The 16,998-nt window shown below is 36.1% G+C and overlaps 1 protein-coding gene across 9 annotated transcripts; it reads right to left on the bottom strand.

Moving 5' to 3' along the window:
- Positions 1-1,048: 1,048 nt before the first annotated feature.
- On the bottom strand, positions 1,049-16,129 carry LOC148849762 (uncharacterized). 9 transcript variants are annotated; one of them, XR_016099373.1, is made up of 14 exons: positions 15,549-16,129; positions 14,925-14,970; positions 14,728-14,806; positions 14,595-14,640; positions 14,414-14,512; positions 9,354-9,422; positions 8,911-9,268; positions 8,672-8,826; positions 6,451-7,638; positions 6,133-6,346; positions 5,987-6,026; positions 5,842-5,888; positions 3,602-3,669; positions 2,591-3,524 (listed from the first exon to the last, which is right to left on the bottom strand). XR_016099373.1 is itself a non-coding variant. In XM_088945432.1 (9 exons), the coding sequence occupies exons 1-9, from the start codon at positions 16,044-16,046 to the stop codon at positions 6,652-6,654; spliced, it is 2,337 nt and encodes a 778-aa protein (XP_088801558.1). In that variant the 5' UTR covers positions 16,047-16,129; the 3' UTR covers positions 6,370-6,651. The 9 variants fall into 9 exon arrangements, 1 of the variants encoding a protein (XP_088801558.1); XR_016099374.1 differs by lacking the exons at positions 2,591-3,524; positions 3,602-3,669 and adding an exon at positions 1,049-1,147; XR_016099372.1 differs by having other exon boundaries at positions 3,602-5,888.
- Between the last annotated feature and the right edge of the window lie 869 nt (positions 16,130-16,998).

The following is a 16,998-nucleotide window of genomic DNA, read 5'->3' as shown; positions in this document are numbered from 1 at the left end:
TCTCCATGCTTATGTGCTATATTTCATGGGGAGATATTCTCAATGCAAGGTTGCAAAAGGCAATTGGAATGGTGTGAGTAAGGGTTTGCCTTGATGAAAGCCAATCTCCTTTTTTTTTTTTTTTGGATTTTTTGTTAAGCACGTCTATGATGTTGAGCTAGCACCATTTCTCCGGAAAGCCACATCAATGCCACACCATCTTAGTGGCTTGATGTGTTTTCTTTGTTGGGTACGCTAACGCATAAAATTTGCATTTTCCTTGGCTTATATCTGGGCAAATGCCAATGATGAGAGGATTCTACTTGGTTTACTATGCTTGTTAGTAACAGCGGTTTTGGATGGTGTTTGGTAGCGTAGGCAATTTTTGGGATTAATTATCAAAAAAAAAAAAAAACGCCCATGCTAACCCGTTCTTCACAAATAAACACATCTTATGTTTGATAGTGTTTCTGCCACATAGGTAGTAAGCAATGCTTTTCAAGCGTAGATGTTTGGTAAGATGATTATTATCACCGTTTTTCGCGTATGTGCACACATTACTCTGTATGATGGTGAGCACTAATATTATATCTTATTATACAATGAGGCTTATCAAATGGTCCAAATTAATTAATCGATTGATTTATAACATCTGGCCCAAAATATTAAATCCAACGATTGAAATTATTGTTGGATTAGATCCACAACCTCAGCATGAATAATGGCATTATATCCAATGGCTGAGTGGTCCAATAAAAAAAACTTTTGCACGTAATAAAACCATATTTAATTTTCAAATAATCATCTATTAGGCCCAATTCCTAATATCATCTAATGGGCCTAAGAGTTTGTAAGTTAATATTTTGGCTTTAGTGTTTCTTTTGAGCAATACACATCCATGGCATTGTAAAAATTTAGTGGATTTTCGTTATAAGGTGAAATCTGGAAAGATAATATTTTCCCTTTACCATTTCATTCTACCATTCCATTTGGACAATATTTTCCCACATTTTTTTCTATTTTACATATACTAGATTAGATGATACCTTTACCATGTATTTAATTGATGTGGGCAAAGAAAGATCAAAGATGGCTTCAACTTCAATATTAAGAAAGCACTTTCCTTTCCTTTCACAATGGTCAAGCAAGAAAAACCAAAACAAAATTCCTGTCCAGTAGATTAATGAATAAAAGAACAAGATTAAAGTTGTATGAGCACCAATTTAACTAGGTTTACAGAAGTTCCAAACTATTTTGTTCTTGAATAGACGATGAATTTAGAAAAAAAAAATAACAAAAGCTAAATGCTTTAAAAAGAAAATACAAATAATCCAATAAGGAAATGCTAATAATGTAAAGTGGCTCCATTAGTCAAACCCAAATCAAAGGAAAAATGATGTTACGACCACGACAAGCAATGAGTGCAAATTATATATTGTTTTGTTGTAGTTGTATGGTAGATAAACTGTTCGATAACTTCAGCCCTAGGTGCTCTACGACAGATTACATCATATTCATCTACCCATACGAATGAACCCCTATGGCTACCCCTAACTGGACAACGTAAAAATCATCGCCCATAATTAGTTTTCATCCTTATGTAGTATCATCTCCCCTTTACAACAATAACAGTTTGATAAAAACATCTCATCAATCATTTCTACATAAATAACAACATCCAATAATGAACATAAACACCATCATGGTTTGAATTCCAACATATTCATGGTCTGAATCCTAACATTATGTTTCACATGTTTTGGCATAATTAGGGGTGTAAATGGATCGAATTTGAATCGGATTAGGCAATATCCGAATTCGAATCCAATTAAAAACTTTGATATCCAATTTTGATTGGATATTCGACAGATATTGAAAATTAATATTCAAATACGAATCCAATTAAATATTCGAATATTCGATTCGGTTCAAATTCGACTAATTAATTATTTTAGGTAATTAATAAATATAAAAAATAAAAGTTTTATTTATATAAATATATATATTATTTATATAATTTAATTATTATATATATAAATCATATAAAACATTTAAAAAATGTATATGTTATATATAAGAAATAAATAATTGGTCAAATTTGAATATTTATTGAATCGAATCAAGTCATATCCGAATTCGAATCCGACTAGTTATTCAGTATGAATTGAATATCTGAAATCGACCAAATAGATATTCAAATTATCCGAATTTGATTCGATTATGTCGAATCTTGAATTCAAAATCAGATTTTTGAATACTGATGACACCCCTAGGCATAACCCACAAATTTATGTAAACCATCGGGTAGACCTTTGATACCTGTCCCATTGCTCAGAAGCAATTCGGTCTCTAACCACGTCCATCTATCTACGTGTTCTAAGTCAATGAGGACTTCTGTCCACATATAAGTATGTCCAATCAAAGAAAAAGTCATGCAATGTTGCCTTTTTGTTTGTAAACAATATAAGGGTAATATAAGTCATAATGAAGTTTATCATTTCCTTGTCGTTTAAGTATGAATCAATAATATGCCTTTTTCTTCAATACTGATGAGGATCCATAGAATATTGTTGTATGACAAACTAGAACATTATAAGTAATGAAATCAAAATAAACATCACACCCCATGGTTACAACTACCATATAATCATGTAAATACTAACATGTAACAAAAATGTGTCATCATCCAAAACAAATGGGAGTGCATGTAAGCATAAGAGGTCATCACCCATTACTACAATAAAATAAAAAAAGAGACCATTAGTCTAAAAGGTGTTCAAAGTCAACCAAGCACAAAAAAAAGGTCTTCTATAAATCATGGGTTCAGTGGCTCATAATCCAATCCATTGAGCCAAAAACTCCTAATCCCTGGAGGAATAGCAAGGAAAGTGTTCCTCCATTTCTCTTCCATAAACAACTTGGTTGCCTTAAAATAGCAATCTGGAGATAATTTCTCAACCTGGAATATGGAATTAAGGATTTCAATACATTCCTATATTTGCTCCTTCTCACGAGCCTTGTCAAGTCTATCCCTTGGTTATTTTCTTCTCCATTTCTCGAACCTTTGCCCTTTCTATTTCTATCATTGTTTCCTTTTGTACTACAATTTCCTTCTCCATTTCCATTTCCTGTTGCTTATCAAGATCTCGTGAACTTTCCTTTTCTAAGATTTCAAGTCTCTTTTTATTGGACTCTACTCATGACTTAATCATTAAATCAAGTGCAAGCGGAAGACGTTGTTTCTTCCCTTTCTTCATGCTAGAAGGTTACTTGCCAATTCTCCTCTTACGGTCAAGCATCTCTAATACATCATCATTGGGTTCAACAATGTAGGGACTAGAGAGAGATTCCCCAGTTGTTGGTGTCCCTTGATCATCTAACATAATAACTAGTGGTGGAGTAACTAAAATAGGGACATGATCATCAAGACCCATTTCAAGTGAGTATCCCATGTCCCCAATTGGTTGTGTTCCTCTATAAATGTATTCTAACCCATCCCAATGACAATAAACTTGTGTCCAAAATGGTCGTGCCCAAAAATGAGTCTACACAATATAATGAGTTGATTAGGTTTTGTACAATTTTAAACTAAAACAAATGAGTGGGTTTAAGGCAAAATTACCTTCATCAGGCTTTGCTAGACTTCTTCATTTGCAGTAGGACTTTTTGTCAATGGATCTACAGTTACACCTGTGTGGTTAAGGAGGGTTAAGTACCACTACCGACATTGTCTAAGTGCATTATATTTGTTTTTGAACTAAGCATGAACATAACTCTTGTTATGTTTCTGATTAAATTTCTCACGGATGTACTTCCACCCTTCCACGTTAAAAAAAAAAAGATGTTGGCCTGTTGTTTGCCCTAACTTGTTTCACCATTAGATTAATAAAAGTTTCTTCCTCAGCATCAGTCCACTACACACTATCGAGACCTAGCTTGACTTCTTCACTATCTAACTCTGTTGCCATCCTGCTATCAAACCCACTAAGCTTAATTTTGTTATTGTAAATAGTGCTCTAAAGCTTTGTTATTGTGAATAATAAACATGACCTTAATTAAAAATAAAATAAATTCAAAAAATGGAGTTGTTTCATATCACAAAAGATCACATGTTCAAATTTTTGGCCATTAAGACAATAAAGACAAATTCAAATGCTAGCTAAACTAGCATGAATACCTATTGACCAACAATCACTTAACATGGACATATAAAAATAAAATGCTTGCTCAAATGTTTAAGTCACAAAATTTTGACTGCTACAATGGAGGATATTAAGAGAAATTAGTAACATTCTATTAGGTAAGTCTTAAGCATCAATACTCTTCTAAGCTCATTGAGGGTTAAGATGCAAGAACTTTAAGTTATATAATTGCCAATTTATAATCATAATGAAATATGTTTCAATCAAAGGCATTTTGACACAACTGTAAGCCTGATTCAACCCAAGGGCTACTAAAATTTTAATTTCCTTTTTTTTAAGCTGTCGGGCTTGTTTAGGAGGAACTACTAGCTTAAGTTGTTTGAGATGAAACTTGTGTATATTTATTTCATTTAATAATAGGATATCATTGCAATTATCAATTTTCTTGTTGCACAATGATTGACACATATATTCTTATCTTATATCAATGGACCAGATATTGGCTTAATCCAACCCAATCCAATATAAATTTGTTACGGACAGACCAGGTCCAATTCAATCTAATAAATATTTTGGACCAGATTGGTCCAATCCAATGTCTTTTTGGTCCGTCCAATCCGTCCAAAAGGATTTTGGACTGGACAGGGTCCAATCCAAAACCGGTCCATTGACACCCTTTCAAGGAGCAGTTAATCTACACATATGATGGCTGCTCCATATGTATCCCGGGACTGATATCCAGGACTGATAGACTTGGGAAGCCCTCTTATGGCAAGAACAAGGGCATTGCGACGGAAATGCTTAGTATTCAGCATGTGGAGGTGAAGGAGCTTGTTGGGCAATAACAAGTTGGCTGAGAGAGGCAGTGAAGCCCATGGAGGTTCAAATATTTCTTGAGAGAATCTGGACATCTGTTTTCTAATGTGAATCTTTTTGAGTTGTAACTATCACATTATATCCAATAAAGGATTCTCTCTTGGTTTTATTATCGAATATTTGTGGTTGTAGTAAAGCAAAAGCAAATTAATTATCGTGTCAAGAAAGTGTTCTTGTGAATACACTTGTGTATGGTTAGGAGAGCATCCTTAAAGCCTATTCATTTGTTGTAAAGGCCGGAATAGCACCCACACCCATGAAACCTCTCCACTAGAACTCAATCATTCAAATACTATTTTGGTTTTATAATTATTCTATCAATCAATCAAATAATATTCTAAATGCTACAACTTGATAAATGGAATAACAAATTCAGTTCCGATGTTCCTCTGTACACATTCAATGCCAAAATCCCGGAGCCTCATCTTCATCTTTTGAAACAAAAAAAAAAAAAAAAAGTAATTCAATACAAAAAGAATAATTTCAAATAGAGCTTACCCTCAGTTCATCACTCACCTCGTTGCAAAGTGGCTATTAGTTGTTTCAGGCATTTTTACAAGCAATTAGCCAGCAAGTTCAAATAATCAAAGGTTTTATAAAGAACAGAGTTTTTCAAGTCCTAAAATCAACCAGCTTATATACAGTTCGTCCACTTCATCAAACATCAAACAAACCTTCACCATTTAACATACAAAACAATAAAAGTTTATAAAGAACAGAGTTCACACGAGGATCATGTCGATACCAAACAACAGCAGAATGGACCAGATAAATGAGAAGCTAATCCTTGAACGAAAAATAACAAGAAGCCAAACACAGATGTAAACAAATCATTTGTACTGACCTCTTGATTGGAGATGAAGAATGGACCAGATGATGCTCTGTAAACCCCTTTTGAAGACATAGAAAACGCAAAAATGGCAGTATTAGAGAGGTTTCCCTATGAAAAATAGAACTGGGAACTTAAAAACTAAAAAACATTGCAATACCTGCTCCGGCAACGACCTCCCCTAGCGATGATTGCAGCAGCTGAGCAGTGAGAGTGGAAATATGTCGGCAACAAAGAAGAAAGATGTGCAGTACAGGTTCATGCATGTTGCACGAAATCCCTAGCGATGATTTCAACCCTACTTACCATTGCATTTGAAATTCCAGTGGACCGAGAAGCACCGGAACATTCTCACCATCAACAGCTCATGCAACAGCTAAGGTACACATAAGTGCCACATCATCAAGCCATTGGGGGCAATGGCTCGGTGATGCCTGAACCAAGCAGATGCATCCCTGTTTTTTACCATTTTTTCAAAAATCGCCTGAACCAAGCAGGGGTTTTTTTCGTGAAAATACAACTGAAAAGCAAGTTCTTGATTAATTGGAACAAGGAAAAAATCTCGCTTCTACTAAATGATGGATTTAATATTACAAATGGAATTTTTCCCCTCAATTAGGATACATTAATCTGTACAAATCACCCTCCTCCCTCCGGTGGCAGGAGTGTAACTCTTTTACAACACAATTACGGTGTGGCTATTGTCCTGCTTCCTTGTCAAATCGGCCATCTCATTTCCTTCTGAACTACAGGAGCTATAACTCCTACACCAATTAGGCAATAATCTCCAGCAAATCAAATGAAAGAAAAACGATCTTATCATCCTCAAAGCTGCAATGCCAAGTCAGGCTGTGGTGACTCAACCCTCACGCCAGAATTTGGAGAGCTTGGTGACTGAAATCTCACATTCAAGTCCGGTGGAACTGGATCTGGATTCTGCTGTAGTGATGATCCCCTCCAAGATGGTTGAGAACATAACCCTGTTCCAGGTATTGCTTGTGTCGCATGGTCGTCCATGGAACCTCTAGAAATTATTGTATTTGAACTCCCAGACAGCTTTGATTCATTTGGATCTAAACGGTTTACAGGAGTTAAATGGACAAAATTATTATTATTTCTTGAAACCGTATTGGGAAGTCGAGAAGGCATTGGCACCTCTGAACTGAAGTTGCCAGCTTGTCTGGCCAACCTTGCCAATTTCCCAATCTGAGATGGAAAACTACACCCTTGTCCACTACTAAAACCATTCATTGCAGGGTGCAATGTAGGGTTCTGATGAATCTGGAAGGGAGGTCTAGGCCTGACAGAACCACCACTGTTCGGTAAATTAAACCTATTATCATAATTTAATCCTCTACTAGCTTCGACACCCTCCATAGTAGGTTCTGGAGATTTGTCAGTCAATGCAGAAGATGAGGGAGCAGAGGTAGACTGTGCAAAAGATCTTTTTGAAAGGCCATCTGAAGCTGAGTTATTGGAACTTTCTTGATTCTCTGATGATTTATCACCACTTGACTCCACTAAGCAAGGTGTCACCATGGAAGATGAACCCTTGCGTGGGGGAAGCAATTGTGATGGAAGAGATGTTGATAGCACAGGTGGCTGTGGCAATGGTCCTGGCAGAGATGTTGATAGCACAGGTGGCTGTGGCAATGGAGCCTCATTTTCTCCCACCCAACCAGGACCAAACTTTAGTCCAGCAGGTAATGCCCTTTCTATTTTTTTTGAAGCGATTCTCCATGCTACAGGCCCAAGGTTTGCAGCAAATCGAGCTAGGCTCCTCGCATAACCATATTCAGAGTGGAGACCCACCTGAATCAGAAGTAACCATTTCCAAATCTGAGCATGATAAAAGAACAGGTAAAAAAGAAAAAAAGAAATATAATTTAACAATGGAAACACCATATAGGCAGGCTATCAGCATAGAGGTGAACTAGCTAAGACAATTGCAAACTCCTTGTTCAGTGGATCTTGCCTGTGTATTATTGGACGCAAAACATCAAATAGTCAAAGTTTCAAGCTGATTACTTAAGCTTCAAAGTATCAGAAAGTCACGATTTTATGTGTCAAAAGTTGTTTAGCTTGATTACAAAGCTTGTCCATCCACAAGCCCAAAATCAAGCAATTTGGGATGTGAATTGAGGAAGTTATGGCCAGGTTAAGGATAGCCAATGAATCTATGAAGGGAATCCAATTGAAGGTATGAGTTGAAGAGTTATAAGGAGTTTGTTCATATTTATGGAATCAAGTCTTTATTATTTTATTATTGATTTAACAAAAATATCCATATTATTTCCATAGAAATGAAGAATTCAAAATAAAATTTTTCCTTGGGCTTAGTTTTCATGGGTGTTGATATAAAATTTTTTGATGGTGGTAGTTCCTTAACGAAACTATTAGTTGTTGCTTCCTAATAGTAACAGTTCCTCTGCATATTGAATCCTAAAGAAGCCAAAGGGTTGATTCCTAGGTTATTTGCTATAATTTTTCTTATTTTGCAGGTTCATCCTGCATCAGTTTAGAATCAGAACTGATCTTGTATCAAGGATTCAGGGTATCCCTGAGTCCTATGGTCCCAACCATCAGGACTGGATCCCTTCTATCAACTGACAATCCATCTTGGGGTTCTGTTTTCTGACTCGGAATGCAATATAAAAGATAGCAAATCTTGACCAGGGTTGAGGTTCATCTTCTGGGTGGGAAACAACAAAATAATGGCTCAAACCACTATGACATATGTGCCATGTACACTGACCACTTCCTTAAAATACACAAGTATATTAAACTTCATAACTTGCTCCAGGAAAGAAGTAGAAAATGGTAAATAACTTCAGTTGATACTTACAGCCATCAAGTGCTTCTCTTCATCAAAGATAGTAAATGTTAATGACTCGCGTCCACTAACCAATTGCTGTGATAGTTTATAGGTGTTACGTCTATTTTCATCTATAACAATTTGCTTCTTCCCATACTTCACTGGCATACCTCTTAATCCTGAACCTGCAAGAAGGAAGGAAATTGCATCAGTAAGGCAAGGCCAAATTTGCTTCAAAAAGAAGCAATCAAATCATTCCATTCCCAAACCTGGAAACTCATCATTCCTCTCTGTTTTGTGCTCAGCCAACCAACTAGCATAAGCATCACTGCCACGAGTTCCATGGATAGTCCTTCCTGATGCATCAGCGGGACCAGACTTATCTTGAAGAGATCCTCTTCTAAGATCATAAGAGGTGGACCATGTCACACCATCTCCAGAAGTAGCAAGAGTTGCTTCTGAGAACTCAGAACCAATGCGTTCGATGGGTGGCCTTCCTGGTGTTTTTTTCAGGTTTTTGGTTGGTGGTCTACCTCTCCTTACTACTTTAGGCTCTGGTTCATTATCATCACTATCCTGCCTCAAATTTTCAAAATTCTTTTTTGCTAGCTCTTGTATTGACCGTGCCTGAGAGAAAAAAGCAATCAAATTTCAAACAATGAACAAAAGCAGCCAGAATATGGAAATTAATGGAGTTGAGGCTCCACAGTACCTGTCTGAAGTAAATTGTATCTGATGCATTATATCGCATAGCATTTGAGCAGATTAAGAAAACATCTTTCTGCATGACAACATGGTAAAGGAAGGTTCAGAAACCATTTCATTTTCCCTTAAAAATAAGCAAATAACAACTCAACTGCCCTTTTTTACCCTTTTCAAGATATCCAAGGACCAAGTGGCAACCAAAGTAACCATAAACTCAATTCTGCCTCTAGAAGCAATGATTATGTAAGCCACAGACTGATCCAGCAAAAAGAATATTTTTTTATAATTCAAGCAAAAAAGAATAATTGGATAAAATTGAAGTAAAATTCTCCTTTTACCTCACCCACACCCAACATAAAGCAGTAAAACTAATCTGTATTCAGAAAGCTTTGACCAAACAAGCTGGAGAAGATTTTATCAGTATGACCAAGACTGGGAGGGGAAAATAAAGTGAGGTTAATTTGGAGAATCATCCTATTTGTTGTATGATGGTGTGCTTGAAGAGTAAGGAAAAAATAGAATGATGCTCTTTGAGGAGAAACATCAGCCAAGAAGAAAACTGGTTGCTTAATTGGTTTGGAGTAGGCTATCAAAGAAACCATAAACTCCATTTTTCTCTAAAAGCAAATAATGATGTAAGCCACAGACTGAACCAAGTAAAAACCTAATTAGCTAACATTAAAGTAAAATTCTCCTTTACCTCCCCACCTACCCCCAAACACAGAGAGCAGTAAATCTTATTTATATTCCCTGTCAGAAATTTTTGACCAAATGAGATGGTGGAGATTTGTTGTGTGGCCAAGATTGGGACAGGAAACAAGGGTAAGGTTAATTTGCAGCATCACCCTGTTTGCCATATGATGGCGTATTTGGAGAGAGGGGCAAATGGGATGATGCTCTTGAGAAGAAATATCAGCCAAGAAGAAAATTGGTTGTGTGAAATCTTAGGTATGATGGTAGACTGGTTTTTGCCTCTTATAAATTTTAAAGAACAGAGTAAAAAGGTTTTGTGATTAATTTTTGGGCCACTTTGAATCTTGTATTAGGTTATTAGAAGTCATGATGTATATTCTTTTGGAGCTGTTTTCTATTTTTTCAGTGAAATATCTTCACCATTATTGTAGATATTTTTTTTCTTTTTCTTCTTTTGATAATTTTTTATTACTGACAATAGAGAAAAAAAGGCCAACCCTTTAAGACAAGCAAGCAACTCAAAAGAAAAGCTTAAACCCACAAAAACCGGCATTGTTTTTGACCCACTCACAACAATAGCCTATATTATTGCAAAGGACCTAGATAGCATTGGCTACTTCATTTGGAACAACGACCACCCATCCATCAAGGAAATTTGGGAAAACCCATACAGCTTTGAGCCACATGGCTTTCCTTAAAACATGTGCAAGCCCTAAAGGACTGTGCTCTTAAGGTTGCTTTACAGTTTGACTCCATCAATCCTATGTTACCCAGACATGACAAAGACATGGCAGGATACAGTAGTGGATATGAAATACATACTAAAATTGAAGTATCCAACACCATATGGCACACTTGTATAGGTATCCAGACATCATAGCATCAAACCTTAACGTCTCAAGGAGGTTAGGCACACCATCCAAATTTTATCTCTTTCCTTCCGTGTTTACCCCCACAATGACAAGGGCACAGATGGACAAGGTGTGAGAAATAAAAGTTACGCTAAAAATTTAAGTATTGGACATGATACTGCACCCAGGCAAGATATTAAGTTATCAAAGTTTTCTTATCATTGTCATCTTCAATTGCTCATATTTCCTTCTGGGTTCCTCTTATAACTTTTGCGTCCTTGTGAATATAAAAATAGGAGTTTTTGAATCTCTTTTTTTTTTTGTAATAGGAGTTTTTGATTGTTTTTTGATAATAGGAGTTTTTTAATCATTAAGAACCTAGAGAATATGTAAGGCTTCTATCCCAATTTTAAACTCCCCTTACAGTTTAAACCCTTATACTCCCAACAACAAACTCCAGTTACTGACAACATCCATTACTGCTCCCCTATAATCAAACATATTAAATCTGTACTGAACCTGCTCTTACCATCACTTTTCAGCCATAATTTTAAATTCTATTTCATGATGTTCCAACATCTTTAGTCTGGCGAAACCCTAGCACCCCTCTTCCTTTAATTTAAAAAAAAAAAAACAAAAACAAACAAATAAAAAAAATGCATTCCACTTTTTTCAGTCCCTATGTATTGGCGTAATTCTTTAGTCACTAACAAAAAACTTGGAGAACCTATAGCATTGTTGAATGATGATTCTTTGTATTTCAAGTTGTTCCCCTAACAAACCCTAAATTTCCCAAACACTAGTTGTTTGGTGTCTTCTGTTGACTTGAGTTAGTTTTCATTGCTCAATGGTAAAATATTATGCTGGAAAAAACTACAAAGGTTAGATCCATATTCAGTCTACCCCTCCGAAATAGCTGGGACCATCATTGAGTTATGGCCCTTTAACCAAAATGAAAGACAAAGCCAATCCATCCCCCTTTCAGTCCTTCATAACTGCATTTATCTGGTTAGAATTTATGTTACTTTCTTAATCATTGTCCAGACAAAACATTGTTCATTGAAGCTTGTCCATTTCTGTAATTGTGTCACTATTGGAAATAACTCCTAATACATGCTCATGTGGCCCTAAATCAATACAGTTCTTTATGGCCTTTGCTGATTTTATAGTAAATGATGATGATAAGGGGGTAGGGGCTTATAGCTGATTCCTCATCCATAGTTTGATTACCTCACCATGACTTGACTCCTGTAAACTGGGTAAAATTAGGGTTGACCCATGGGTCGATTCGGGTCATCCCAAAAAATAGTTGGAATTTAAAAAATTAAAAAGAAATAACATGAAAAATGTCAAAATTAAAAGAATTAACCTTAAAATTCCAAATATAAAATAAAAACTTAAAATTTTAACATTTTAAAGAGTAAACAATAAAAAGTAAAGACTAAATAACAAAAATTAAAGAGTGGAAACTTCTAACAATGCATAAATAATCCCAATTAGACTTGACAATTGGATCAGCGGGTTGACCCATGACCCAACCCAGCCCAGTTTTTCGGGTCGGGTTGGGTCAACTTTTTGCCAGGTCAGTGGAAAGTGATTCAAGGACAGTAGTAACTAGTAAGATGGATGCAGCATAAAGACCTGGTTCATAGTGGTTTAGACAAGAAAGCTTTCGAGAGCCTTAAACATAAGATACATTTGGGTCCAGAGATCGGCAAATGGCTTGGTTGGTTCACTTGCCAGAAAGGGGCTATTACTTATTAGGGACCAGATGTTTTGAGGAACACTGTAAAAGGTTTTCTTGCTGCTAGATAGTATGGGCAGTTGGCTATTTATTTTTTGTATATAGCTTTTTTCTAAGTTAACATAAAGTTTCTCATTACCTATCAAAAAATACAGTTTTATGGGTTCCATTTTTGAAATCCCATGATCTTCAGAAATAGGGTCAACGTGCACCATAATCTGTCCACTTTCCTGTAACTCTCTTTAGCAGCAATTTATATCTTAGCTTAAAGTCAATGTTTGTCAGAGAGTTAACACCTTTCTAAAATGTACTCTACCAGTTTTATTCCCCCACCCCTATTGGTTAGAGAATTGGCACCTTTCCTAAATGCACTCTGCTTGCTTAGTTATTGACATAGTTGTCAAGGCAGGCACCTAGGCGACAAGGCGCCCTTGGAGGTTCGCCTCGCCTAACCACCAAGTAGTTTTGTATGCTGTGTTATAAAATGCTTTTATATTTTTTTTATCTTTTGAGATTATAATTATAAAAGAGACATTGTTAAAACTAAAATGTTCATTTTGTGTGTTTATATACTAATTTCTTTTTATCATTTTCTTATTTGTTGGGGTTTAATCAATCCTTGTTCTTCCACCTTTTCTTTTCTTCTTTTCCTATAAGAAAAATAGGGGTTTCGCCCCTATATTTTTGAATTTTCTTTTCTTTCTTCCTTTTCTTCTCATGAATATGTTGATTTCTATACTTTAACATGAAGTTTATACTTTTCTTATGGAAATTATGGATAATTATTAAGTAAATATGATTATGGAACCTAGGGAACTACCCTAGGATATTTGTTTTTTACTTAAAAATAAAATAAAATTCACCGCCTAGGCAGGCGCCTAGACAACTAGGTGACAAGGCGCCCCTGTCACCTAGCCTCGCCTTGGCACCTTGAAAACTATGATCATTCATCACCCCCCCCTCCATCTTTCTGTTCAGCTAGCAAACTGTTAGCCCCTCAGAAAATTACTCCCCAGTCCTAAGGGCATTACATCTCCAAGTTAAAAAGGCCATTCATCCTGTTTGTAAACTGCATTGCCAAGGTCATTTCTTCATTAATGAAATGCTTTTATAAATGAAAACAACAGGAGATTGATTGAAAAAAAAAAAAAAGACATAAAACATGAGTTGGTTTAAATTGACTGCAAGAGGGCGAAGGAGAAAAATGCTTCGTGAAATCAAATGTAGGCAATGTTATATTAAACAACATCTGTCTTACAAGTTATTTGGATCCATGAAATAGCCTAATATAAAATATACAGAGTTCAAACCAGAAGAATGGTGTAACATTCTAACAACGACCTGTTGTTTGATGGAATAAAGCCAGACCCACTCTTTGTTTTTTTTTTTTTTTTGGGTAAACAATTAAAACAAAACCCATTCTAATTACAATCTTATAATCTTGCCATATATAAACTTATAAAGTAAAAAACAAGCTTCAATGGGATGAAACTGTGTTGGTGTACCAAAAAGCACCTATTGTTCAATATCAAAGAAGAAGAAGGAAAAAAAAAAAAAAAAACGGCATGGTAATTATGATCTTATAAATTCCTATGGAAGAAAAAAATAAACATCAAAGAGCATAGGTCCATTTTCTCTTCTTTCTTTGCCTCCATGGAAGAAGGAGATCAAATAGTAAATAACAGTTAAATTCCTACATGAGAATCAACAAAGCCTATAATGAAAATCTTCCAAGATTTAAAGTGCACCTCAGACATTATCAATTAAGTATAAACTAACCTCAAATTGTTCCAAATTGGCATAGGATCCCGCAGCCAGTTTTTTCCTCACAGTTCCAAAATCCATGGGATGCTCTATAACTTCATGGTAGTCGGGAAGCTATACATAATTAATTTATCAGATTTTAGACTACAAAAAGAAGTCTACTGTCAGAATTAAATGCATTAGCTTCAAAACTCACCTCTTTTGGATCCACTGGTTCAGAGAATACACCGTACGTGTCCTTCCTGCAGGTAGATTGGATCGTTAGAAAACCTCAGTAGGTTCAAAATAAAGAGCAGATATATTAGCATTTAAGAAGCTAGAAAACACACTTCTGAAGCCTATCGAGGACGAACACCAGCAACTTTTTATCCGGTAAAGGTGTTGTGGGTCCAGACTCCAACGGTGTCCCTGTTCACAAAAAAAAAAAGCATAAATAGATAAATAATTTATTGTACATTTCTGGAAATATCGTCATGAAAAAAAAATGAATAAAAAAAAAAAAAAAACAGAGAAACAAATAGCGAACCTGGGAGATTGACTGTCCCTTTCGAGGAAGAATTCGCCTTTTCTCCCTGCAACTCAAATAAAGAACAAAAAATTCATCTATATAACTTTCTGTGGAAACAGAAGACTCAACTCGGAAGAGAGAGAGAGAGAGAGAGAGAGAGGAATTTACAGCAAAAACTACAAAGTCGATAAGACGCGGAGAAACTAAGCGGCAAAAAAAAAATAGATATGCGTTTGAGAAACTGAGAACAGCAAAAAGAAAAGGACAAAATTAAACTTTTTCAGGACATGACAGTCCAGTGTTATTAAGTACATATGATTCGATTAAATGCAACACCAGAATATAGTAGAAACCCGTAAACAAAAACAGAAAAAAAGGAATAATCAAAACTTGACCAAGTCAAACACAATATACATCCGATTCTGAAACCCAACAAGAAAGTTGAAATAAAGAGTGAATATCAATGGAATTTCAGATCATATCGACAAAGATTCTCCAAGAAGCCAAAAAGGATCAAATAAGTAAACCGAATTCTTCTAGTATTGACAAAAATCCGGCCTTCAATATATATATACTTCAAATCTCTACGTGACGAAATACAAAGAAAACAATTTTGCCAGCACAAGTCAGAAAATTCGTCACCTTTCCGTCATTAACGTGACTGGATCCATCAACAAAGGCATTGATCTTTCTCCTTTTATGCGGCGTCTCGCCATTCTCATCCTCCACGTTCGAATCGGACCCACAGGAACCAGAATTCAAAGAGGAATTGACCGAAGACATATTCTGCTGATTTGCAGGTAGTCGGAGAACAAACTTGAGCTTTTTCTCTTTCCGCCTCCCGTTCGAATCGTCGTCGTCGTCGTCGTCGTCGTCGTCATCGTCATCTGCACCTTCATTCCTGTCCGACGCCGCTGCGGTTCCGTCGGGATAAGGGTTCCGGCGAGTAAATCGGTGGTTAGGGTTAGGGTTAGGGTTAGGTATGATAGGGTTTCTAAAATTATTGGAGTGAGGATTAGAGTTAGGATTTCGTTTCTGTTGCAGCTGTTGTTGCTGTTGTTGTCTGAGACTTCGCTTTTGGAGATCTAAAAGAGACGGTCGTCCTTTCTTCTTCCTCTTCTTCTCCACTACCTTACCCATTGTGGCCTCACCCCGCGCGCTCTCTCTCTCTCTTTCTCTCTCTCTAAACAGGGGTAATTTTTTCTTTATTTTTTTATTTTGTTTCGGGGTTTACGACCCTTTAGGAGATCAGCTTCGCGCGTGAGAGTCACACGGTTTATGTGGGTGTGACGCGTGAGTAATCGGCACGTGATTATGTCAGCTCCACCTTCCGGGTTCCGACGTACCTTCTGTATGAACCTGGGTTGGGCAGTTCCCGCCTTCCCGGATCCAACGGGTATGTACATCTCATGTTGGGTCGGGTTGAGACAGCAAGCTCCCTCTTCGGAAGTTAAATGTCTATTCAATCACATGCACCGAGTAGGGTTATCATTCCGGGTCTAGATCCAGGTACACATGATCCGATACCTATATCTAGAAAATGAAAATAAAACAAAAGCTTAAGAGCGGGTACATGAGTGACCCACTTACTACCGCACCGTTTTGTTTTTTTTTGTAGGTCTGACTTTATCATACAAGAGCTGCACTCCACCATCCGAATAAATCCAAGATGTTCAACATGTGGGTCCCTCAACTGCTAAACAAAAAGAAACAATCAAATGATATTATTCGTTACCCCACTCAAGAGTTATTTTTGGACAGGACAAATGAAAGCAGCAGTCTTTAAGATTAACAGTAGTCTATCAAAAGTGGACACGTCTTTTCTGCAATCTGCATGGCAAAAGAAAAGTAAGGGGCTGCAAAATCTGGTTACCCGATGAGTTAATTGAATTTAAGTGAAAGTTAAAAAAATAGAAAGACATAGGAGTATATAATTATTTTATATTTTATTTTATTTCAATAATTAATATTTATTTATATCTCATATATTATTTTTAATTTTTTTATAATACAAAAATTATAATAATTAATTTAAGTGGAACTTGTTCATCAAACTAATGAAATCAACCAACCAACCAACTAGACCTATGTT

The sequence above is a fragment of the Nelumbo lutea genome, chromosome 5 (genome assembly GCF_056320005.1).
Source record: "Nelumbo lutea isolate HS-2025 chromosome 5, American lotus-T2T, whole genome shotgun sequence".
Taxonomy (NCBI): Eukaryota; Viridiplantae; Streptophyta; class Magnoliopsida; order Proteales; family Nelumbonaceae; genus Nelumbo; species Nelumbo lutea.
The sequence above is the reverse complement of the archived record's forward strand: the minus strand, read 5'-3'. Positions and strand labels throughout refer to the sequence as shown.